The sequence below is a fragment of the Amia ocellicauda genome, chromosome 4, assembly GCF_036373705.1.
Source record: "Amia ocellicauda isolate fAmiCal2 chromosome 4, fAmiCal2.hap1, whole genome shotgun sequence".
Classification (NCBI taxonomy): Eukaryota; Metazoa; Chordata; class Actinopteri; order Amiiformes; family Amiidae; genus Amia; species Amia ocellicauda.
Window position 1 is genome coordinate 44,377,973 of NC_089853.1, and position 24,939 is coordinate 44,402,911.

Sequence of the window (24,939 nt, forward strand, 5' to 3'; positions counted from 1 at the left end):
TAGATAACTATTCTTTAATGCACTGGACTGTCGGCATGCGATTTAGCAGTAAAACCATGAACGTGGAGATTGTTAAGGATAGGAGAATGTTGTTGTGCCAAAACAAAAGCCATTGGCATAAGGACATTTATATAATACACTAGCCTGATCTTTTCAAATTTTAAGCATAGAACACACCATGTAGTGTGTTATAACCTTAAAGTCTGAAATAGATAATGCTGCAAAATCTTAACCACAATCATTTGTGAACAATTTCTTTCTGGATACCTTCCCACTGAGAATCTACTGCTTCCAAAGACTGAACATGAGGTTATCTACTACTGAACAATTTCCATGAGCAAAATAAAAGGCACCATCATGATGAAAGTCAGCTTGCAAATGTAATGTACCGTAAATTCATCAAATTGGAAAAATAGGATGTAGTTATGACAACAACCTTTATATAATGTGATCATTTACAGGAAAACTATGTGGATATGTAGGTAGACTAGAATGTCTCCACAGCCAAAAGGGTGACCCCATTTGCAAAACAAAAAGACCATTTACGTTGAAGACAGTGAGCGGCGCATTACAATATTTGACCCCACGTCCAAGCCTATCAATCAACTCGCTGACCATTGCTATGGAAATCCAATTTCTCTTAAGCCTCGACTTTACTTTTGTCTGAAATTATGGGGAAAACTTTGTAATTTGGTAATTTGCGATGTAGCAATACATGGTCGATCTGAAACACCCGAATCAAACTCAAGTTATAAACTACTTGATAATTGTAAAAAAATAAACAAACAATGCCATCCTGCTCCCCAACTCTCCTCAAGATCAAACAATGTATTTGTTCTTTAAAATGTTGGTAAATGTGGTCTCTCTCATGCAATGCACTTAATGTTAGTGGTGATTGGGTACAACTTTAAATGGCTATGTGTCAGGCTATTTCCTAAAAACTAGTTGTTCAGTAGAGCCCCCAACCCCCCCACTCCCCTTACTTTCCCAAAATATCAGGAAACCTCATAAATGAAAAAGACAACCAAAAACTCAACTATGTCAATATTATACAGTGAAGACTGACAAACACCAAAAAAATAAAAATAAAACAACAAAAAACAGATGGGATTGACACAGGCTGAACCCTAGGCGATGCACGTGAGAATGTAGTGGTAACACAAACTCCACCACTGTTTGCTGAGAGTAAACTTTTGTTTTAAAGATCTGGGGGAGGGGGTGTGAGTGGGAGGGGGTGGTTGGGCAACATTCTTGCAATTTGCTCCTTTTGGGTTACAGTTTCTTGGTAGCTGAATAGTCGCAACCTGAGTGTCCGGCCCAGAGAGTTTGCTAATGTGTGACCACATCAATTACTTTCAACAGAGACCGAATTATCTAGATTTTTTTTTAAGAGTTTATAATTGCAGAAGACTTAAAAGATAAGAGCTTAGATTAGAAGGGGGAAGGTGTGTGGGGGGGTTGTCTGGTGGTTGAATACAATTGTAGAGGCTGGGAGGGCTGGACACAATACTTTCCAGTATTATTAGGTCTTTCCATTCACTGCATTCTCTCCCCTCTGGCTTTAAGGGTTTTAACCACTGCGAGATTGAAACCCCACCGAGCGGAACGTGAAGGAGATGTACACTGATTTCCTGGATTTAAAAAAGGTTAATGACATAAGTATTGAGGACTCAGGGCCCCTTTGTGCTCAGACTAGATGGTAATCTATCTATTGTGCGCTCAAAAACATCCTCAAACACATGAAGTAAATAGCTAAGGCCAGAAGCTAAACTAGACCAAAACATGAATTAATATAAATTAACGTATAATGAAAATCACCATTTTGTTTAATACTTCTGCACTTTTATCACAGCAAAGGAGTCTTTAAACATCAAAGCCACTTTTGCATAAACATCACTATTTTTTTGTAATGGGCAAATCAGTAATTTGTAGCTTTAAATTGATTTAAGTGGATGGATGTGGAAATAAAAACAATCTACACATGAAAATGTAAGTACAAGATCAGATTTCATATATTTTTTTCCCAGCATAATTTAAGTGGGGGCTGGGCACTGAATCACCAAGAAGGCTATTGACTACCGTACTTTCATCTCATAATGGTTCCCACAGATATTCCAGCACACAGAACTGAGACATCGGCCTATTTCTACCAAAACAATACGCACTTTCTGCTCTTCAGATTTAACAGTTAATACTGCAAACACATCTGCATTGGTTTGAGCACTTCAGTTCAAACCAACACCAAATTCATTTTATATTACACAGCTTTCATACAAAAAAAAAACATTCCTAGAGTTGCATGCACACCTCTGAGAGAGCAGGTATGTGTCACTTCCTAAGGTGACCCTTAATTATTCGAGACACCTTTAGCCTCGCACCTTCCACAAGCTGAGACAGACATTCAAAAAATTCCTTGAATACCCAGGCAAAGAAGCTAAAAGCCACTTATCAGGTTATAAAACAAAACAACATTCAGTCCTCAGAAGAGATGGGCAATCCAAACCAATAAGCAGACTGAAAACACAATCTACACACATAATACAGTAAGAGATTCTGTTTTGTTTCTTTTACACGTGCAAAGCCATGCTAAGCAATAGACCATCTCACTCAGAACCAATCCAACCTTATCATGGAATCATACAAAATAAAACTAAGTAAGAGTCCAAGTGGAACCGCTTGTCTTAAATATCAATCCCAGCAAAGCAAGAAGCCATAGTGTCCAGGCCCATTAACAGGAACTCAGGTCTCCTGTCTGGGCACAGCCAGTTTTTTCAAGATGCAGGTTTGTGTGGCAGGTCTGTGTGCAATGCCCAGGCCAAACCTCTGTAACAGGAGGCAAGTGAGCTTGTAAGCAAAATCCAATACCGCAGCTCGGCAGCCAGCGTGAGCCAGGAGCACGGAAAGGCAGATGCTATACCACTCGAGAGCTGGGGCCACCTGTCTGTTTCGTGCCACAGCCCTATTCTGCAGATTTCCATGTCCCCCATGTGTCGAGCAGCGCTACACGATGTTCACATACGCCAGATAATTGCTCACCATGTGCAGAGATGCAAACCAGCCTCATGTTGCATTGGTTTGCGTGAGCCGCTCTAAGTTGCACTGTTAATTAATAGATGAAAAGACTAGCCTGATTTAGTCCCCATTAGAGCCAGCGCAGGCATTCCCGGCTACACTAGGCATCTCACAGCTCTTCAGCTTCACGCAATCTACCCCAAGCCATACTTGTATCAAATGTTATTTCCTTCTGTGTTGTGCATGTTTCCTTTCAGACTGAGGTGAATTCTGTCACAATAAGCAACTGTCTTTGAAATACAATGCAATTCACTGATGTGTACAGTATAAAATACTCACATTGAAATGGTTAAGATTACAGAACGACACACTCTGATTTAATCCACTTTAAATCTGAATAGGGACTGTCTGCAGAACAATTTACTGTATGTTTAATTGTGCCTACAAGTGAAAAGTTCACATCTGTACGGCTGCAAAAAAGCAGATGCTGGGAAATAAATTAATACACTGACAAATTAAAAATAGTACATAAATAAATAAATAAATAATGTGCAACATATGGAGTAATGAACATCAGTGTTTTTCTTCATATCTTGGGCTTAGCACTAAGCCAAGCAAATTTGTTGATTTGACTTAGGAGATTCAAAAAGGGAAACTAGTAATTAAATTCTAACCACAGGCAACCTAATCAAACAAGACTTTCCCAAGCCACAAGAAACACTCTGTAGGGAACGTCAAGTGGACATTCTATTTACACCACATACTGAGACTTCAGGGTAGTATTTTATTTTACTTATTTATTTTGAGTACACTAACCTTTTCAACTCATAAAATAATCAAAGCCGTTCCCATAATTTGAAATAACTTGTGAATTTCAGCGGTGGTGACGGTGGTGAGTTTGTTAGTTTTGCTAGGGAAAGAGTTTGCCAACAGCAGTAAAGTAACTCGAGAACATGTTGCGTGAGGCTGCCTGACTGCGAGTGATTTGTTCACCGTTTCATCTAAAGGAGACTTCAGGATATATCTGGTTAAACAATGAAGGGTCTTGGTATCACACTTACTGTACAGCCGGGCACATCAAAGAAATTGTAATTTCCCTTGTACCAGACTGCACATCATTCTGTAATTTCCCTTGTACCAGACTGTGAAACATTCTGTGAAAAAGGGGGAAATATACACATGATAAAGAGGCTTAAAAGTAATTGACTTTCTTGAAATGTGTTTTATGTACACACTATTATTTGTGTATTTATTTTAAAACATTGTATTTGAATGACTATTCTTGTAAATATCTGTATGCTGTATTTAGCAATAAGCCAAAACAATTAAAACAATAAACTGAATCCATGTTACCTTTGGTTGGCAATGCTTGGCAATAGGCTACTTGTCTAACCTTGTCATGCCAAGCTCACTTTAATTTCATTGCTATCATTAGATCACAGTGGAGATTCTGAACAGATTTGTTTTTCAATTATAAATCACACACACACACACACACACACACACACACACACACACACACACACAGTGCAGTATATATTTGGAACTTTTAGTTTCCCTAGATGATCTCAAACTACTAATTACTTGGTGAAAGGCCAATCAAATCATCTTAGAGAGTAAACATTTAACCAATTACTCATGACACATGGCGGACCGAATAAATGGAGGGATGTTCCTATGAAAACGATGGCCGGACCATATTAATCCTGCCTTGTCCCCAAGCTGCAGGATCGGCCCAAAACATCCCAGTCGAGGCTGGACATGCCCGTTAAATATCGCATGCATGCGGTTCAGTCTATAAATGCAGTCAGTTTTGTAGCATGTTCTCTGAAGCTGCAGCACGCTTGCCTACACGGTGCACACAACCAGCGCAGCGCAGATGTCCGCAGCTCTGCGCGGCTCCACCAATGGGAGCGGTGGCTTTCTGCAGATCTGCGCAGAACTGCGGAAAAGCGCGCAGCACGACCGCAATCACACACTGTTGGGTTTTGTTTTCATTTTGTTTGCTCCCCCCGAACAAAAGCGCTTGAAACCCATACACCGCTTCGGAGGCTAAGTTAACTAGGCGTATGTTGTAGAAACAGTTCACTAACAAATTACACCGTCAATTAAAGGTGAGCATCCCGGTGTATATCAAACATGTGCACACGAAACATTTATAAACACGTTTTCAAACTTGCCTTGGTTTGTCCCCAAGAAAAGTCACTGTTGTTTGTTTTCTGATAACGTGGACGTAGCACGTTATTTGGGGGATATAATGTGTTCGATAACAAAGCGCCAACATGTCAATAAAATACAGATACAAACAACGTCACGTTAGCAAAGTGAAGAACGACTCGAAAGCAGCCTTTTTCTCCTAATCTAAGCATCGCATACTAAAATATGCATAACGCCAAAAAGTTCACATTATTTCCCCCCACGCTAGTGCATTTTGCAGGTCGGATATCTAGGAACTGTAAACTTACAGTAAATTAACTTGTATGCTTGATTCTCACTTCTTCCAGATGATCTCAACTCCACGATTGCATTACTTTGGTCGCTTTCTGGTAGCACTTTGCTGTAATACATTTGGTTCAAAGGTGTACGTGTAGATCTGTGCAGATCTGCGGGAATCTGCGCTACCAGAAAGCCACCTTTGTCCAAACTGGACACATTTGAGGAACTTACCTTGTTTCGGCCATTTCCCCCTCACATTGTATGGACACAAACTTGAATAGAAACTCCTCGTTTTGTTCCTAGTCGGAGTCTGGTGGTGCAGGCGAGATCTGCGCGTCCTGTAGTCCTGATCTCCACCCCTGTGCGTGAGTCAGTCTTTTTCAGGCTCTCTCGGGAGGCTCTCCCCCTCTCCTCTCCTCTCCTCTCCTCCCCTCTCCGCACGGTGCTGCTGGCAGGATGTGTAATCTGATCGCACTACTGTCTCGCATTAGATTAGGGAACATGAACTGGCATTCCTGGTTCCCCCCCCCCATGCTGTATCCAATTGCATTGCAATGCAGTGGGTCCATCTGGTGGAAAGGAGGGGATGCAGAAATATTGGGGACATTTCCACTGCAAATAAATAAATACAAAAATGCATAACGTAGCCAACGCTGCAAGGGCAGTTTAATGTAGTTCTGCACCGTGAGCCTGTCATTGCGCACTGCGGTGCATTAAGCAGTGCAGCTGCGACAGTGCAGATGACTAAAGTACTGTTTGTAAATAAAAAGATGAATAACAAAATTAGAAATAATGACAAATCATAAGAAATGTGGTAGTAGCAGAAAACGATGAACAATATAAAAGTTATTTTGACGAAAAAACTGGTCAAACCCATTCAACTACAATTCGTTTTTCAAATTCAATTAGTCATTTCAGAGGTAACAAAGGCAGTGTCGCCCGGGGTAAAGCAACCCTGGAGGACTGCATTGTATTGCTTAATTGCAACAGAATGACTTCCACTCTCAGGGTTTAGTCCTGCAAGTATGTCACTCATGTATAAAAATAGAGGCAACCCAGGAAAGGAGCTGTCAAAATAACGGTGTTTCAGATTTCTGTTGAACCAGAACTCTCATTTTTATGTCCGTAATCTAAAGGAGCTGGTGCAGCTGATTTCTTGAGTAAGAAAACATGAAAACACGTTCAAAATAATTGGTAGGCCACTTCAAAACGAATTTTAAATGGTTAAAATAAAATGTGTTCTGTGACAACTTCATGCATCATTAAAAACAATTTGTATTGTATTAGAAGCTATATGAAATTGGTATTCAGACATGTCCGTACAACACTTTGGCTGTCTTTTGTTTGGCTAATATTTACATATGAAAGGAGCCATTATTTTTAAATAACAACAAAACTGGTTTGGGGGGACTATTATCAACTTTATGATTAGTTCAGTTCAGATGATTATCACTTCAGAGTCCTTTTACGGTCCTGTACTGTCACGTACAGGGTGCAGATATTTATTTTCATTTTTATAACTATGTATTTAATTAAAGTGACCTTCTACAACTCAATTAGCTACTAAAATACATAAGAGTGATGATTAAAACAATACTAGTACTATTACTGCCATTGGCTACCCAACATTATGCAAAATAATTGGAGCCAATGCTGGCATAACACGTAGGTCAATGTAATGTGTGATGGATGACCTGTTTACTGGGAATCGGTTGCATAAATTAGGCTTTAAAAAACAATTATTATTTTGCCCTTTTACTGCAAAACTAAACAATAGTACAGAAAGATTTATAAAAAGGCAGAAGCTTTTTTCTCCCACGGTATGGAACGTAGCCTGTCAGAACATTCAGCTTTGGAATTCCCTGTCCATAAACATTCTTAAAAGATTAGAAAAAGCACATCTGAGGGAATAAAGCTGATTGATGTCTCTGTGCAACCCACTGGACAGGATTTGGTACTTATGCATCTGTAAAATAAATAAACAGAACAAAATGGACTTCTTAGCTGAATGGCGACCTATCCCTTAAGTAAAAGGGTCTAGTATAGTATTGTACTAGTTTCAGTTTATAATATTGACGTTCAGAGAATGCAAAACTAGCATATTTTAAGATTACCAAATGCACAAAACTTTCACTTCAAGTCAAACAAAGCAAAACAGATTTCATACAGAGGTAAATTTCATATTGCAGGACACAGAAAACTTGTTGGACTTCTCTAGACCCACTGGTGTAAGCCAAATGATGCTTCATGATCAAATTTGTATACGTATAGATTGTATAGATTGTAATTGTAATTTAGATGTCCATGTGAGCTCACAGAAATTACACTTTATGCGAATACTTTACACTGGTCTTCGTAATGTGGTGCAATTTGTTTAACAGATAATAATTTTGAGGAATATCAATAATTTTGTATTATTATTATTGTTGTTATCTTGAAAAAAACGTGCAATGTATGAGAGGTGTACAAAGTTTTTCATAGTACAGGTCTAGGTATCATTACAAACTTGTTTTCATTTAATGGACATTGTTAAGAATGTATGCAAGTATACAGTGACATCTGCTGGCCCATCATACATACGTTTTTTTTTCTGTTTCTTAATAGTCATATTATTCTGTTTTCGTCACAACAGGCAAATACATTTAAAAGCTAGAATTTGTGCATGATACTTGTGTTTTTGAACGGTAGAAAAACGTGATTGCATTTTATGGTATTATTTAGATTCGGTAGGTAGTTGCATTTTGTTGATCGGAACAATGAAAATATTATAAATAGATAAATAATAATCTTTATCTCAACATGCCATTTTGTTATTGATATTTTATTATCTGTAGGCCTATGTTAAAATGTATAAGGCTTCACAACGACATTATACATTACTCAATATGTCTTGCCTGGTCCCCTAACGTGGGTAGCATGGTGACCACTTGTAAAACAGCTGCGCATCCCAATATAGCTCAGCTGTGACGGCACTGTATTACCACCAAGCTGCATTGAAATACTCAAGTATCCAAAATGTAAATACAGATAGATTTTCACATTTCATTAACTGCAATAATGCAATGCAACATCTATTAAATATGATAAATGTACCGGCACGGCCTCTGCAACTGTTATCGGTTGTTATGGAGAGCACATACGTCACGTCCGTTTCTCCTCCTTCCCCAAAGGTACCCGGTAGTGACGTCAGTTCCTGGAGTGAGTTAAGAAACGTGGCCTTAGAAAGGGGGCAGCGGGGACAGTAGCGGGTAGTGATATTAGTGATCCTGGCGCCCGGTCTTGTGTAACCTCGTACATCTTCTCGGGGGTAACTTGACATTCGAGCAACACGCATAAAAAATGGCCGATGTTGACCAGGGATCGGCGTTTGCCAGTGAAAGCTCCCCGGCTCTCGACAGTCTTAATAATGACACCGTATCGAATGGCACCGACTCCACCAACGCCACCGTAGCCAAGTTTGTCTCCACGCCTGAAGGCACGGCTCTGGCGTACGGCAGCCTTGTGTTCATGGCCCTGCTGCCCATCTTCTTCGGAGCGCTACGATCAGTCAGCTGCGCCAAGAACAAGGTATGGGAACAAAGTGACGGGTTCAGTCTCACAGGGCTGTTTTGTTTGCTTCGTTTGCAGGGCTCGCGTTTCCTCTACTGTGCTATATTCCGGAAAACGATGTATGCAACCTGCACTTGCACAGAACAGGCCTGATCCAAATATTAGTTTGCGCCAAATGACGTGCTGGCTCACTCTGACCCCAGTATAGCCCTTTCATTCTGCGATCAAAATGTGCCGTCTGCCATACTTCTGATGTGCAAAAAGTGGGCTTGTACTTAATGCACAGGAAGCGTCATCACTCGACAGTATGTTGAACATCTGGAAAGATGCGCTCACTTTCGGTGCCTGAGAAGGTCTACCCATAGCGCTGTAATGCAGTCATTTTCACACCATACAAACTATCACGGTTATTTTATTACAGTCTCATGCATGTCTAAAGACATTCTTGGATAAAACATCTGGCCTAGTTATCAGCCTGCGGGGACACTGTTAAGTATTGAAGTGTACATTTGGGACCTCCTTCTAAAACTTTTTTGCATGCAGTACATTAGAACGTTTTCTTTCCAATTATTTCATTTATAACGCAATAATTACACATGTAAACTAATCCACTTATTTGATTGACTGAGAGCTGGTCTTTTACATATTTTGTTTTTGCTACTTTTGAATTTGCATGAAGTTTATGGCTTGCTGTTGGGTTTCCGAGGTCCTATCAGGGATTGTAACATGTGCTTTTGGTACTTGTATTAACAATGATGTGAGGTGACCGAACTATATTTTGAATGCATCTTTCCTGTGTGAGGGGAGGGGTTGGACATTTTTTTAGTTACTGTAGAAACTCAGCTGATGCAGGGTATGGTTGAGTGAGGTGGTTTCTGGTGATGCTGTAGAGACTAAATTCATTATGACTGAGAAGAGCCTTCAATGTTCTTAATTTTTATACACTTATTCCTAGGTGTCTTCAGAAAATGATGGGACTTATGAGTACAGAGTGAGTATTAGCATTGTTAGCACGACACAGATGTAAAGTGATCCCGTGTAGAACTTTGTCCCCTTTTATTGAATGTATACTGGATTTTTCCTCATTCCTATGCCTATGCAACTTAATAGTCAGAATAGTTGGGAAATCTTACACATTGTGACATGTTTTTCTCCCCTGTGACTTGATTGGTTATCGTACATTGCAGAAGCTTAAGGTTAAGAGTGTAAGCTTAGAAGGGATAGACATCTAGACCACAGAGATTGCATATGGTCTTCAAAAGACCTCAAATGTGCTGAGTTCTGTATGCTTTGGTTGATAAGATATAGAAATGGAAATGGTATGTCAGGTTTTTTTTTGTTAGGGGAAAAATCTTCAAAGTTGTATTTCATGTAGTTATAAAGTGTAGATGTTGCCCACTGTTTTAACGTTAAGTTTTCTGTGATTCACTGGTTTAAGTTGTACAGTGGGTGTTAATTGGAGGCAGGTCTGTTGCTGCTCCTTGTGAAATATTAGCTGAAGTAAGAATGTCTGAGACCTATTTTCTTGTGGCATTTCACCTAAGGTCAACTACTTTGTTTTGCTAGGGTGGATTTTAAGTTGGTCCAGAAATACAGGAAATGAAAACCAAAAAATAATGTGGCAAGGTACCTGACCAAAATGCAAATTATTTAAGTGGCATTTCCCCAGAAGGTATGCCTTCCCTTGTCATAGTGATTGCATTGTGGTATTACATATAAAATCATTTCCTGGGGAATGGATCTTACTAAGACAAACAGAGCTGTCATGAGCACATCTATTAGAAATAAGCATCAACCACATGATGTGAACTGGTCAATATTTGTGCAGGTGTTCAATTGAGGTGGACACTGTCATTTGCCCTGGTATCTTCATTATGAAATTGGCTCCTGAAGCGTAGTATTTGTTTACAAAAATGAAGTTTTCAGGAACAACGGGTTTTAAATTGTATGTCACCTTCGGTAGTTCAATGGGTATGTGTGTCAAGTCTTTGCAGAATTTTATCTCGAGGGTGATGGTGCATCTCTGTCTGTAGAGGTCTACAGCTGTGCAAGATAGAAAAAGTATTGGTTTCTAAATCTTTGCACAAAGGCAATACCTCTCGAGTGAATTTCACCTGACACTTTCCCCTTGAAAAATAAAAAATGTCTTGGCCCCTGGTGATTTGTATCTATACGTCTATCTCACCATGGTTCTTTGGCCTAATTTGTGGCCTAATTTTATGTCTAAATCATATAATATGCACCATTTGATTTTTATACCAGTATAGTGTTTTATTTTGACATTTCTGGAAATAAAAGCCTATATAGCAAGACAATAATATTTTGTAAGCAATGGAAAATCTTTCGTACAAATAAACAAAGTGTTGTATTGCTGCCTTTTTATTATTTTTTATTTCTTCTCATGTGTAAAGAGCATGTTTTTCAGAAAGGTGTTAAGCAATAGGAAAACGCATATGGTGTGTGAGTAGGCCATTTTGTGATGGAGTAGATTGCCTAATGATCGAACATAATTTTTGTACGCTGAGAATAAAGTGGTTTAGTTTTGCCGAGTACTCTTGTATGGTTAAAAACTGGCCTCATTTTCTAGAGTAGTATTCCTCCAGAGACCACATCTTATTTCAGTGCTTTTTCTCTGTGGATTTGAGAGCCTAGGGCTATTTCATTTATTTTTTTCTGGATCCCCGTGTGACCTGGAAAATGGCAATATTTTCCAGGCCTGGTAAAGCAAATGGAGAAAAAATATGAAATATTCTGGAGAATGAATTGAAAACAACAATGCAAGTTCCTGTCTCCAGAATGCCTGTGTACAGTAAATTGGTATGTACAGATAGAGGGAGGTTAGCTGTTAATATTTATAATGAACAATTGACAGGATTGAAAATGAATATTGGCAGTGCTAGAGAGGGGGTAGGAACAGCTGGATGAGAGATGAGATTATCATCGTTATTTAGCTGATGCCTTTAGCCAAAGCGATTTACATAGTTTAACAATCACTAATGGGCAATGTTCTACATATACACCGTTTTAAAAGGGTAACGATATTGATGCATTCCAGTGAATCAAGTCTACATAGAAGAGATTACATGGGGGCTTCATAGTAGAGAATGTCAAAATGGTGTTATGGGGAAACATGATTTGAAACAATGTTTTATACATACTTTTCAATTAAATTCCTTGTTTCTTGAAGCACTGTCACAGGTAGTTAAATATTAATATTTAAACCTGCACTCACAATTTCTCTCTCTTCCTCAGAATTCCTCGGATATGCCCGAGACCATCACCAGCCGAGACGCAGCCAGGTTCCCCATCATTGCCAGTTGCACTCTTTTCGGACTGTACCTCTTTTTCAAAGTAAGCTTATATATTCTACCAGTCTGAACATGTCTAACAGAGCTGGAACAGTAAACAACTAGTTGACTAGTTTCCAGGGTGAACCTATAGTTAATCTGGATTAATGATGTGCAGACTAACTATTTCTGAGAATTGTCGATATGGAAAATAGCTGCATTAAGCTGTGTTGGCTCCACTATAAGTGGTATAAATAGACCAGTTAATATAATTCAAATATTGTTTTGAACTTAATATGTTCTCTCCTACAGATATTTTCTCAAGAATACATCAATTTGTTGCTGTCAATGTACTTCTTTGTGCTGGGGATCCTAGCACTATCACATACTATCAGGTAAGGGATTAAAATGTGTGTGTTCATGCATATAGCTGAATGCACAGTACACTGGTAGTGTATTTGCAATGACTTCATCTGTAACATACAGTATATGCGTACTTGTAAACTCTGATTGGCTGCTGTCTTGTAAAGCAATGTGTTATAGGTCGAAAAACTCTACAATCGTTTCCTGAATGTAATATTAAAATAATGCATAACATGACATTACTGGACTCAGCCAGAGATGATGATAACTATGGAGCGCCTATGAGATTTTCCTGTCAAAGAGAATATCAGCTTAATAATTTTGAGCAGTATAAAAAAAATTAAGTGTATTCTGCTTTATTTCCCCCCCCTCCTTACTTTGCAGTCCGTTCATGAATAAGGTATTTCCTGCAACCTTCCCCAATAAGCAGTTTCAGCTGCTCTTTACACAGGGATCTGGGGAAAACAAAGAAGGTAAGAGGCTGTGTGACATGATGCAATAATGTACTGTTTGCAGATCTTGTTGTGCTGGTCAATATTAATAAAACAATTGTGATATCATATAAACTCAAGGTACAAACACTAGGTTAATTTGGCCCCTCTTGAATATTTTGTTTTGTCACATGAGTGCAATATTAGTTTGATTTGTTTTGCTTTTGTGCTTTTCCTTTCAGAAATTGTCAATTATGAGTTTGACACCAAAGACCTTGTGTGCCTGTGCTTCAGCAGTGTGGTGGGAGTTTGGTATGTCCTCAAAAAGGTAATGGTAGCCACAAATAGGCTTATTTATGCAAATCTCGGGCAGATGCTTGTGACGTTCTGAAAACGCAGTATGGCAGAGTGAAATTGGTTGTAATGGAAGACCTTCAGATTCTAAGAACATCAAATCTTTTTCCACTTTTCACGGCTGAGGGATTCTACAGGAAGTCCGGTAGATGAAGGATTTTGCATGATGTTTATCTGCTTATTAATGATCGGTTTAACACAAGTAAAGATTGCAAATCATGAACTGAAACCTGGATGTCATGTTCTAACCTTTTGGGAGGGGTGGTGTTGGGGGTGGGGGGCTTGCATTAATTTCTATATTTAAAACCTGCTTTAGAATTGATGACTTTAGTTCTGTGACGGCTGAAGGGATTAGGTTTGGCTGTCTGGTAAACCCATGCCTTGACACGGATTATAATTGCATCTATTTTGCAGCACTGGATTGCCAATAATCTCTTCGGATTGGCTTTTGCTCTCAATGGGGTCGAGCTGCTCCATCTGAACAATGTCAGCACTGGCTGCATCCTCCTGGGAGGCCTCTTTGTATATGATGTCTTCTGGGTAAATATTGTCTGCTTTATTATACACTAGGCATATCCCAGTTTCTCACGTTAAATATTTAATCGAATCACAATGCAGCGTCATGAAAACATGCAGGAGTTTGACTGCATTATATAATAATTCAAAAACAGTCCAGCAAGTGATCACAATACATTTCTATATTCCAGTGTTTCTCAAAGTTTTGTTTCGTTCTGGTCTGTTCAAGGAGCACCACAAACTTGATACTATAACACAGTAAACACATACAAATTGCAATGAACAATCTTGCTTGCCTTTTTGTTTAAATGTGATGAGTTATGTTTTATAGAATTTACCATTTGAAACTTGCATTAATCAAGCTGAGAATAAGATATTTAATTAAATTGATTACCAGAGGAATTATATTGCATCCAGTAGTTGGAATGCTTTCATTGTTTTAAATGTATGCAAAAACTCCTGCAAACACTCTTTCTTACTGTCACACTTTTGCTTCCTCTGCTTAGGAGAGGCACCAGTACCCTATAGTAACATCTGTTACTAAAGTGCTTGGAAATGAAGTTGGTTAACCGTTCTGATCAAAACTAAACATTTTTTTACAGGTTTTTGGCACCAATGTTATGGTGACGGTGGCCAAATCATTCGAGGCACCAATTAAATGTAGGTACCATAATCTTTATTTAATTTGTAGTAAACTGAATGTGTGATGCTTAAACAAAGTTTTGATTGAATGTGGCAAATCTTCACAATAGGAGTCTATAATCCCTGCTGCATAGTTATCGGTTATCAGGGTTGGGGAGTAATGGAATACAAGTAGCTGCGTTATGTAATCAGATTACAGAATTGTGATACTTGTATACCTGTTATGTTCCTCCTGTCAGATGAGTATTCTGATTACCGATACTTTTTAAAAAGAGTAAGAGAGTACTGATTACTTATACATAATTTACATTAAGATAAAGTGTACAAGTGTAAGGGAGTCTGAAGGGGCCCGTGTGTAGTATTTTTGCAACATAGTTTTTATTTATGGTCTCTGGCCAAAGAGCGGCTGATTCGGCGCCATTCTGCAACAAGCAGCAGAATGGAGCTGCTATATAGTCAGCGATATCCCAGCCAGTAACACACAGCTCTACAACTGTGGCCGCTGTGACAACACTGTGTATAGCAGGGATTTAAGTCGTGCAAGTACAGGCAATTGTTAACTTCCAAAGAAAGAAAATGGAGCAAATATTAAAGTGCAATACAAGATGTGCAGACCACGGGACAATGTACTGTCTCCTTCCGAGGATTAAACTTAAAATAATAATACCAAAAAAACATCTGGAGGTAAGATTTTATTTTTTAAAATGTGTGCAACTGTAATACAATTATGCTTGACATGCGAGTAGAGAATATGAATTTTAATCACAATTATAATAAATACGATTTAATAATTACGTATTTTCATGAAAGCATAATTATTAATAAGCAAAACGGCAGCACAGAAATAGTAACCAAAAACGTCGTCGATAGTTTGTATTTGCAGTAATAAGTTGTCCTATCTTAATCTGTAACCTTAACGATGAAATACTTAATATAATACCAAAGTAACAAGTTTATAGTCTAAAACAAAACAAATCGCACAAACTGAATAAACTAGTCCTAACCGTGCCATGCCATGCTCTGTAACAGAGTGTCCGTTCAGGGGATCCTCACATCAAACCTTTTACAAACCAATAGATACCACTTAAATGAAGGTAAGACATCAATAATGTGTTAATTGCAGAAACAAGATGCATAACACTCCCCACTTGCTGATACTTAAAAATAACGGCCTAATTGCATTGATTTCAAACTGTTTTTGGTGCTGGTGAATTGAAACCGGTGATAACAATAACATGGATAACAATACATGGCATTTAAATCCCCTTTATTATAGCAAATTGCTTGATCCGTGTATCTTCACAGACAGAACAAAATAATCTGTAGTCTTTATAAGCATTGAAGGTACTTACAATTTACAGACAAGGTACCCATTTAAGTTTTCAAGAAAATCGGTTTCACTATAGTATTATTATTTATTTATTAGCAGACGCCCTTGTCCAGGGCGACTTACACTATATCGGAAATGGAAACCAACTCCTTACAATAAAATGACTGAACATGATGCACCTTCTTTGACATTAACACATTACTGATATGTCCAATTTATGTTGGTTTGTAAAAAAACAAATTAAGGGTATCAAGAACAGGCCCTGCGTCAGGGGGGCAAAAGGGGGAATATTGTGCCCCCTCATTAGTTTGATCCAGTTATTAATTGTCCATGTAGATAATGTGCATTCTTGTTACAAAACTGACGTGCGTTGCCGCAGCTTGTCTGTAATTTTACAGTCTCACTGGTTTGAAAAATCATACACTACTACAAAATGCAAAGTATAAATATGCAAGATAAACTGACGCAAATCTTAATTACCATTTTAATAGTTTGAACTGTTGATACAAATAAACAAGTTCAATCCGTCATCCATATTAGAATGTGCAGTACGTTTTGTATCACTTCTTGAACTCGGCTGCTTTTGTTTTTTAATAATAAAAAAAGAAGTAATCTAAAAGTATTCCGATTACGTTACTGACTTTGAGTAATGTATCGGATTTGGTTACAGATTATTTTCAAAACAAGGTAATCAGTATTCTGTAACGGAATACTTTGTCAAAGTAAAGTGTCTTTTCCATGCATCTTACAGTTATAAGTTTGTTTGAGCCATGCAAAAACAAGTTAGTACAAAACCATTTTGCTTTTAAAACCTTAGTACACCCTGCACTGTAGAAAGTACTCCTGTTACCACTCTGCTGGGAAAATAGTGTTTGCCTGTTGAAGTGTATTTGCTCAGTCAGGAATCCGATAGAGCAACTTTTGTGTACCCTCTTTGAGCACACTAGTTAGCATAATCACTGCTGAAACAGTGTGATACAGGACATCCCACTCTGAGAGTTTAAAGTGCAGGTGGTTCCAGTCTGGCTCCAGGACTGAAGTATAGGTGAAAGGGACACTTCTTTATGTAACAGTGTGTGATATACAAACTGCATGTCCTACACAGAAGTATTTTTTTAACCTGATGACCATCAACAAAGTGTTCGTACCTGAGTTTTCATTTCCTGAGGAGGACTCCGTTTTGCATACTGTGAACCGGTTTTAACGGCCAGCTCAGTAACGCAGCCCTGGGGCATACTAACTCCAGTTTCACAGTGTAAGTGGAAGAACAAAGAAGCACTAGTGTTGAATTGCAGCTTGATTGTGTGGTTTTTAGGAGCAAGCAGGAGATGACTGGGGTGGATCTTGGAGTCAGGCAGGCTTGCATCTCCAATGGCTGTCTGTTGTTCTCTCCGCAGTGGTTTTCCCTCAGGATCTCCTGGAGAGGGGACTTGGGGCCAGTAACTTTGCCATGTTGGGTCTCGGAGATATTGTAATACCAGGTAACTTTACATTAACATTTTGGCAGTTGATGCCCTTAATCCATTCTTTGCTTCACTTGTGCCCTTTTTTATAATCATCATCATTCTCATTGTTACATGATTTAAAAATGAGTAGGATTGTTACCTTGAATCTTTCCCTGTAGTATAGCATTTCGTTTTTTTATTCAATAAACAAATTTAGCAATTCAACACATTCTGCAAGAATAGTGCGTCTTGCGTGACTGCTTTTGTGCAATAGTCATTCGCTGTCCACCAGAGGGCTGTGCAGGTCTGACAAAAGCATGTTAGAATGATGAAGGCAGGATCCACTAGAGGGCACTGTGATACTTGAGAATGAGTACGTAGAATGGAAGTTTTGTTTTAATAATTTTTCAATCACTTTTAGGTATCTTTATTGCTTTACTTCTGCGTTTTGATGTCAGGTGAGTTTTACTTTTTATTAAATACTAGTTAAACTTGTGATTGTTCATGTTTCCTAAAGCTTTTCATAGTGTGTAGTGTGACACCTCAATGTCTTGGGATGGATTTTCTGATCGTTTTTCCTGACTTTGGTGGCTCTTCTGTTTTCAGTCTGAAGAAGAACACCCGCACCTACTTCTACACCAGTTTCTTTGCCTACGTCTTCGGCCTGGGTCTGACTATCTTTGTCATGCACACCTTCAAACACGCTCAGGTGAGAACCTTGAACCAAACTACAGGAGAGGGAACCAATAGGGCTTGTTCTGTCTGAGATATTTTGCGTTGCATAAAGAAATATTCAACCCAGGGTTCAGTGTTGGTTGTCCTGCTGTCTGGTGGGGACTGTCTCATACAAAGCAGATGTCTTGATCAGAGCCAGGCTGCTTAACCTTAAGATAAAAGCATCTGAGACGACGCTCTTCTGGTCTTTAGACACTCGATACAAAATATTGTGCAGAAATAAGTCTAAATGCTCAATAGGTCTACTTCATAAAAGTTGAACAGGCTAATTACTCATGTTAGTCCTGAATGCCTTGCTTTTTAAACTCTTTCCTGGGTATGAGATTATACTGTGAGTCAGATCTTCTCCCTCCTGGGCGATCCTGTTTGCATTGACATGTTCGAAAGCATGGGGGAGGGATTTTGCCCGTAATGGTGTTCAATGGTATTAGTATGCTCATAAGTAACTTTCTTGTTTCCTAGCCTGCCCTCCTGTACCTGGTTCCAGCCTGCATTGGGTTCCCCGTACTTGTTGCTCTCATTAAAGGAGAGCTGACCGAAATGTTTAGGTAAGCTTTATTTTTATTTTGTCCACCTGGTTACTGTACCGGATTGTTCAGTGTGGCTCTCGCCTCCCAGCTTGTGTGTCCAGCTGTCTGTACGATCGCGTTAATCAAGAGCAGGGTCTGCATGTCCATATGAGGCTGCTTTCGCCCTCTGGTCAGCCAGATCTATCAATAGCCCCCAGGATGTGCTTAAACCTATTGGCAGGTGGCGGAACATATGCCCACCCCTCCGCCGAGCTCTTTTGCATGTGCCGGGGTACTGACAACTTGAAGTGTATCTGATAAAAGACACCGTCGAAAATCTAAAATAAGCTCAGACCACCTCCTGTGACTCCTCGGAGGTTCGAAACATCTGTGCATTCTAAATATTTCAGAAACCATAAATCTGGGCTGGTAATTAGTGCTCCCCTTCATCCCAAGGGAAGAAGAGAGTGAAGTCATTTATTATTATTATTATTATTATTATTATTATTATTATAATAATGCGTGCTGTTTTGAACAACTGCAGTTGCTCCGTAACTTTGTCCTTCAAGTAATGTGCCCCGGCTTCTTCTTGGCACCCACAGGGTCAGACTTCTACTGGCTTTAAATCTCTACCAGGAGGAACGGACGAAATAGTCAAAACAGCTTAGGATTTTTTTTTTTTTTAAAGACGGCAGGTGTGTGACCGACGGTGCTGGTTCACCTCTCGATCGGAGGCGATACTGTAAGACGCAGAGTCCAGCTGCACGGGGATAAGACGGAGGGGGGGGGGTGCAGTGATGGCCGGGGGAGTAAACATTCCCCAAATCACTCATCTGCCAGGAAAGTGTCTGCTGCTGCTGATCCGCTGATAAACGCCATGGCAACGGGAAACCGGCGACCTTGCTGTAGCACCTGGGACCTCTGTGATCACGCAGCCTAACCGAGGGAAAGGTTTATGGCTCCCTGAAGTCTAAAGTGCTTATAATAGTCTATTTTTATTTTCTAAAGGAGAGTGATCTCTATACAGTAATTGAACTCTGCTTTCATCCAATTTCATGTGTAAGTCCTCGATGTCGCTGAGGGAAGTCTTGGCCAGTTAGTTTCACCAGCAGGGGGTTGTTATGGAGTAGTGGGTTGTTTTTATTACGGAAATGGGAGTATATGGAGGCCGGAGTGGACTCTGATCTCGGATGAAGGTGAGCGCCGTGGATTTGATGTCTCTTTTCTTCCCTTTTCAGTGTCAAACAGCATCTTAAATGTTCTCTTCTGCCTCGTATTCTTCTCCTCCTCGGTCTGTCCTCCTCTTGCTCCTCTTGTTGTTCTGTTCCCTCTCCTCCTTCAGCTATGAGTCTTCTACTGAGGTCATGCCACACACCCCCCGGCTCACGCATTTCCCCACTGTCTCCGGGTCGCCTTCCAGTCTCGCTAACTCTATGCAACAAAAATCCTCCTCCTCCCCCCGCCGCAGGAGGCACAATCCCACCTCTATGTAGCGGCCAGAGAAGTGCCAGCTGTATTTGACTGGTCAGGTATATTTCCTCTCTTCCCACTCTGCTTGCTTAGAAACCAACGACCCCCCCCCCCCCCCCCCCCGTCATCCGAGCCCTGGATTGAATCACTACAGCAGCACCGCGGCTCTCCTGCCGTCCGTAGACGCAGGGCCAAATCTGATTAAGTGTACTTCCAAGTATTCTGCACTCGTCCTGTTTATTTAGATTTCAGTAGACTCCGTAAACAGGCCTTGATCGTTTCTTGTTGGAGTTAAATTCCTTCCCCTCCCCTGCCACCCCCTTTACAGAGGATCATGGGAGATGTTTGTGTTGCAGCAAAGGGTTGGTAAGACTGGCCTGTGTTGCTCCCAGGCACTGTGCACTGCTGTAGTTTGTTCAGTCCAGACTTCTTCTGTCTGAGCCTTGCATCCTTGCCCTCGCTGTATCGTTTCCATTAGCCCCCTATTTTTCTCACTGGCCATTTAAGGGCCTTCATCAAGAGACCACTTCTACATTTTAAGTTGCTCCCACCTTGTGAAAGACCTCAACGCGTACCTCGCCTTCATCTGTTCAAATGTTTGAATTAAACCCAGGTTATTTTCTAAATGTCTGCTTCCAGCCTAAACCCATCTTTGCTGACTAAAGGTTTAACGCTCATCTCCCTCACTTGAAATCTGTATGATTTGCAGCTGACTGACATGTCATTCCAGTTGTTGGGATCCAGCTGTCAGTGTTCCCTTTTGTTTGTTTTTTCATAGCTTTTGCAATCTTTGTTTTTATTGTAATGTAACCTCTTTCTATAATGTATTGCACTCAACAGGAGTGTTTGAGATCTGAGCTTGATAAGGGTGTTGTGCTACAGTTCACTGACTTTCTAGGAAGGAGAATGATTTACTCCCTCCCCCCCTTACATGCTCTCATATTCTGCTGTGTGAAGGAATTTCCCAAAAATAGTTCTGGGAATAAATGTGTGGAAAGTTGGGATACATTTTTGTTTTACTCCTGCCATGGATACTGTGGTGTTGTGACTTCAAGATCTTATTAAAAGCTGTTATTTTCTGTTCAGTGGGTTCACATGGGGAAAATGGGTAGTCTAAGGGCTGGACGGATGCCCCACACAAACTCTGTTGACCAGGGATGTGGGGAAGATCTTTGCTCTCACCCCGGGGGTTCACACTATTCTACCAGGAGATTCAATGGCCTTTCTTTGCTGAAAGTTGAGTGATAGAAATGGCTTCAGGAAATGTCAGCTGACTGGAGTCGTGTGTCTTGGAGATGTCTGTTCATTCTTTCATCATAGTCAATTACATTGTGGGTCTTGTTTTGTTTTCTGCCTTGGACAGTACATTCTATTGAACTTTCAGGGCTACAACACATTTTGAATTGATCACGACTATGTCTTGTGCACTTTATTGAACCACTTCAGCTCAAAATCTGTTTGGTTAGTAAAGATGACCAAAAATAAAAACATAAATTAAAGTTCTGTTCAGGATGATGGAATCAATTTAGATTTATCCCCCCCCCCCCCCCTCTGGACTGCATGAGATTTGCTTAAAAAGGTTGAAACATGATGTTGACAGCCACAAACGTCCACACACCCAATGAGGACTTGCTGAACTCAGACCTGCAAGCCCAAACCTAACCTTTTTTGGCAAAAAAGCAAGTAAGGCGATCATTCTGAATCATTATAGTTACACTGCTATAATTACTGCTACCACAGTGGTGGACTTCAGTAAGCAGGAACTAAGAGAAAAATGCCATGTTCTTGTTGTGGAGTATTTCCAAATTTCATAAAATAACTTATTTAAATGGTAAATTGTTGGTTTGCACCTTTTTTGTTGTCTGTGTTGGCTCCTCCCCCCCCTTGTTTTATTTTATTTATTTATTTATTTATTTTTATTGGCCATGCTTGGTAAGTCACTCATCCTGTACTTAGACTTCAGTGCATGTTGCAGCCTGTAGCTGTGTGGAAATCTGTGCACCCGTTTTTATGTATTTATTTTTCATTAAAGGTATGAAGAAACCTCCCCTCTACCAGAGGAGGACTCCAAGGATGAGACAGAGACCGAGAAAAAAGAAAAATAGCGACCACACAGTTGAGCACATCTTACTGCCTCTGCATTTCACAGCCCTTTGTATGGAGGGGGGTGTTGGCATTTGTTCTGAATGCGTTTGTTGTACACGGAAACGACTAATATATTAAATACCTTTAATTTGATATTTTGTAACACATACATGGTTTGTTTAAAGAAAGATAAAAGTACAACGGTGTATTGGTGCCTCCTTATTCCATTTTTTAATTTATTACAATTTGCCTTGCATTCTCATAGGCTTTTTTATTACTTATTTTTAAGGCCAGAATTTTAAATTTGTTAAAGTTTTTCCTAAACAAAGGAAGAATATTCATTTTTATAAAGACCTCAAAACCCAGCTGCTGAAGGCTTTGCAAAATAATTGTTGATGTATTCTTAGTTTTGTTCTAGTTTAAATACTTTAAATTTCTTTATACTTTTTTTCTTGTTAAGTGATTTTGTTTGCTTTTAACGATTTGAGCATTTTACTATGTGACTGCACAGCAGGATTGTATAAGTATCATGCACAGTTCTGAGTCGTGTATATCTTAGTCCTGTTGTATCCTTTTGTAGGATAATTGATTTTATATCCTTCCTGTATTCAGATTTTGTAAATTAGCTAAACATGCATGCAGGTCTTTAGTTATCAAATTCCTAACATTAGCAGGAAGGTGGATATTTAGTTCTTTATGCAGACATTAAGGAAGCAATTTTATCTTAAGGGAAGTCTAATTTGATTATATGAAATTGAATTGTGAGCTATCGGTTATTGCATTAATGATAGTGATTTGATATTTGATTAATTGTCATGCTTATCTTACATCATTTTGAATAGTAAGAGTTCCTGGAACTCTTTTTAAAGTGGATTTATATATTTAAAGAGCACAGCTGAGCTTTATCTAAAGTCTTTATCTAAATATGTTTGTTGTCCTCTTTGTATTGATTGTGTAGCAGTGAACTGACACTGTGGCATACAATTGCAGTTACACTTTTTTTCAGAAAGGCTGTGCCAAACAATGGAACATTATTATTTTGTATTTTTTTACTCTATACTCGCTGTATCCATTGTTAAACCTGTCTAGTATTTGTGATGGGGATCAGGCTATATATATCATGGTTTATTGTTTTATTTAATTTTTTTGTTCCCAGCATTAAAATGCTGTAACACTGATTCTATTCTTGAATCTGTAATATAGTCGGATATATCCAGTTTTTGATTTGTAGCTAATTTCCAATCTTTCTATATAATGTGCACTCGCAGTGGTTTTATGCTGGAAGGTAAGAGTATTAACAGACATTTTCTGATTCCTAACTTTTATCACAACTTACAAATGACAAGATCACTGTACTGTTACAGATCTAAAATTTAATGTTCTGGCCTTTTCAGAAAAAGGGTGTGTGGGGAGGGGGGTGGGGTGCTGGGGGTGCAAGTAAGGGTGACTGGATTTTATATATATATATATAAACATTTATGTCCATGCTTTGCTTGGTGTACATTTAAGTATCTTATTTGCAATTTGTTTCCTATTGTACCAATGCAAGTTCATTCTGGCTTCTTTGTGGAGCAGCTGTTCCATTCTGCAATAAATTGTGGTGTACACCACTGTAGAGAAGCATACATCTCCAGTGTACAAGTGTTTCTTCTTGATCGATTTTGATTTGTTATTGGATCATAGGAGTTGCCAGTTCCTGGAATGGACAGGGCCCATGTTTCTGGGTACAACGTTAGGATGGCTGCCTCTGTTTGACCCTGCTGTAACAAACTTCATTACCATTCTCTGAAGAGATTCATTGTGAAAGCCCTTCAATTTTTACCAATTTAATAAAAACAGAAATGGCTGAAGCGTAGAAAAAATTTTCTGATCATAAATTAAACCGTAAAAGAGTACAAGTTTGTAATTTGCTATTTGCCGAAAAAGCTGTTTTGATTTGGTCTAGGCATTTGCATGTGTGATGATCGTCAATACAAAAGCAACTCATCTGTGTTGCAATTCAGAGTGCTTTCTCATTCTCTTGACTTCTTCTAATTGGGGAAAAAAAATGAAGTTTGAACTGTACTCCTTAAACTGTTAACAAGTTAAACAATTCTCTGCTAATAAATCAATCCCATAAAATTCCCTAAAAACCTTTTTAAAGTTATTCTTGACATCATTTTGGATGCCATGTGTGCACAAATAAAGAATACGTCAGTGAGGAGCCTCATATTGTTTGAAGCTCACGAGAGAATTTATATAAATACAAAATATTGAAATGGGCCCCATGCAGTGTATAAATGCATGGAAATTAACTTCACGTTTGGAAGACATTTTTGTTATTCACCTGGGTTTACTACATGTCTAAAAATGGACGTGTGAAATGTATCAGGCTTTATTAGAATTGCATGAGCTCGATATAAAATGATTCCATCTTGTAAGGGTTTTATTTTGTGCTTTGCTTTAGCATTGCTTTCTCAGTGCTGGATAATTATGTTTTAATTTATTGTAAAATAACTTGTCTATAACATGCAACTTAAAGGTTAGGAGTCTAGTATATGAAAATATAAAGAGGTGACATTTTCAGTAGTATGCTGTTCTAGGAAAGGATTGCATTTTCCCCTCTGAAACTATTTATACACATTCAATGTCAATGTGTTATCCCCCTTTCCACCTGTGTTTAAGTACTCCCAGAGACATTGTGGAGAATTTTAATTCATACTGTACACCAGATGTACATTGACAGAGGTCAAGTCACTGTTCTGTTCTTAAAATAGCAACAAAGCACTGTCAAAA

At 39.1% G+C, this 24,939-nt stretch overlaps 2 protein-coding genes across 3 annotated transcripts in view; one reads left to right on the forward strand and one right to left on the reverse strand.

Annotated features, from left to right (window-relative positions):
• Positions 1-5,886, reverse strand: part of arhgap46b (Rho GTPase activating protein 46b) — a 66,374-nt gene extending 60,488 nt beyond the window's left edge. The window contains exon 1 of the mRNA XM_066702461.1: positions 5,680-5,886. Coding sequence (XP_066558558.1) covers positions 5,680-5,693 — 14 coding nt within the window. The 5' untranslated portion in view covers positions 5,694-5,886. The remainder of the gene's footprint in view (positions 1-5,679) is intronic.
• A 2,749-nt stretch (positions 5,887-8,635) lies between these two features.
• hm13 (histocompatibility (minor) 13) lies at positions 8,636-23,789 on the forward strand. Of its 2 annotated transcripts, XM_066702463.1 has the most exons (13): positions 8,636-9,015; positions 9,953-9,988; positions 12,250-12,348; positions 12,597-12,679; positions 13,032-13,120; positions 13,321-13,406; positions 13,847-13,972; positions 14,551-14,608; positions 17,318-17,401; positions 17,787-17,823; positions 17,972-18,074; positions 18,563-18,648; positions 22,112-23,789. In XM_066702463.1, the coding sequence occupies exons 1-13, from the start codon at positions 8,788-8,790 to the stop codon at positions 22,182-22,184; spliced, it is 1,188 nt and encodes a 395-aa protein (XP_066558560.1). In that variant the 5' UTR covers positions 8,636-8,787; the 3' UTR covers positions 22,185-23,789. The 2 variants fall into 2 exon arrangements, with proteins under 2 accessions (XP_066558560.1, XP_066558561.1); XM_066702464.1 differs by lacking the exon at positions 9,953-9,988 and having other exon boundaries at positions 8,637-9,015.
• Positions 23,790-24,939: the final 1,150 nt, after the last annotated feature.

Excerpts from the sequence above, each read along its gene's own strand:
- hm13 (XM_066702463.1), top strand. The coding sequence starts at position 8,788 with ATGGCCGATGTTGACCAGGGATCGGCGTTTGCCAGTGAAAGCTCCCCG. Across the intron at positions 12,680-13,031 it reads GCACTATCACATACTATCAG|TCCGTTCATGAATAAGGTAT; the intron begins GTAAGGGATTAA and ends CTTACTTTGCAG. Across the intron at positions 14,609-17,317 it reads ATTCGAGGCACCAATTAAAT|TGGTTTTCCCTCAGGATCTC; the intron begins GTAGGTACCATA and ends TTCTCTCCGCAG.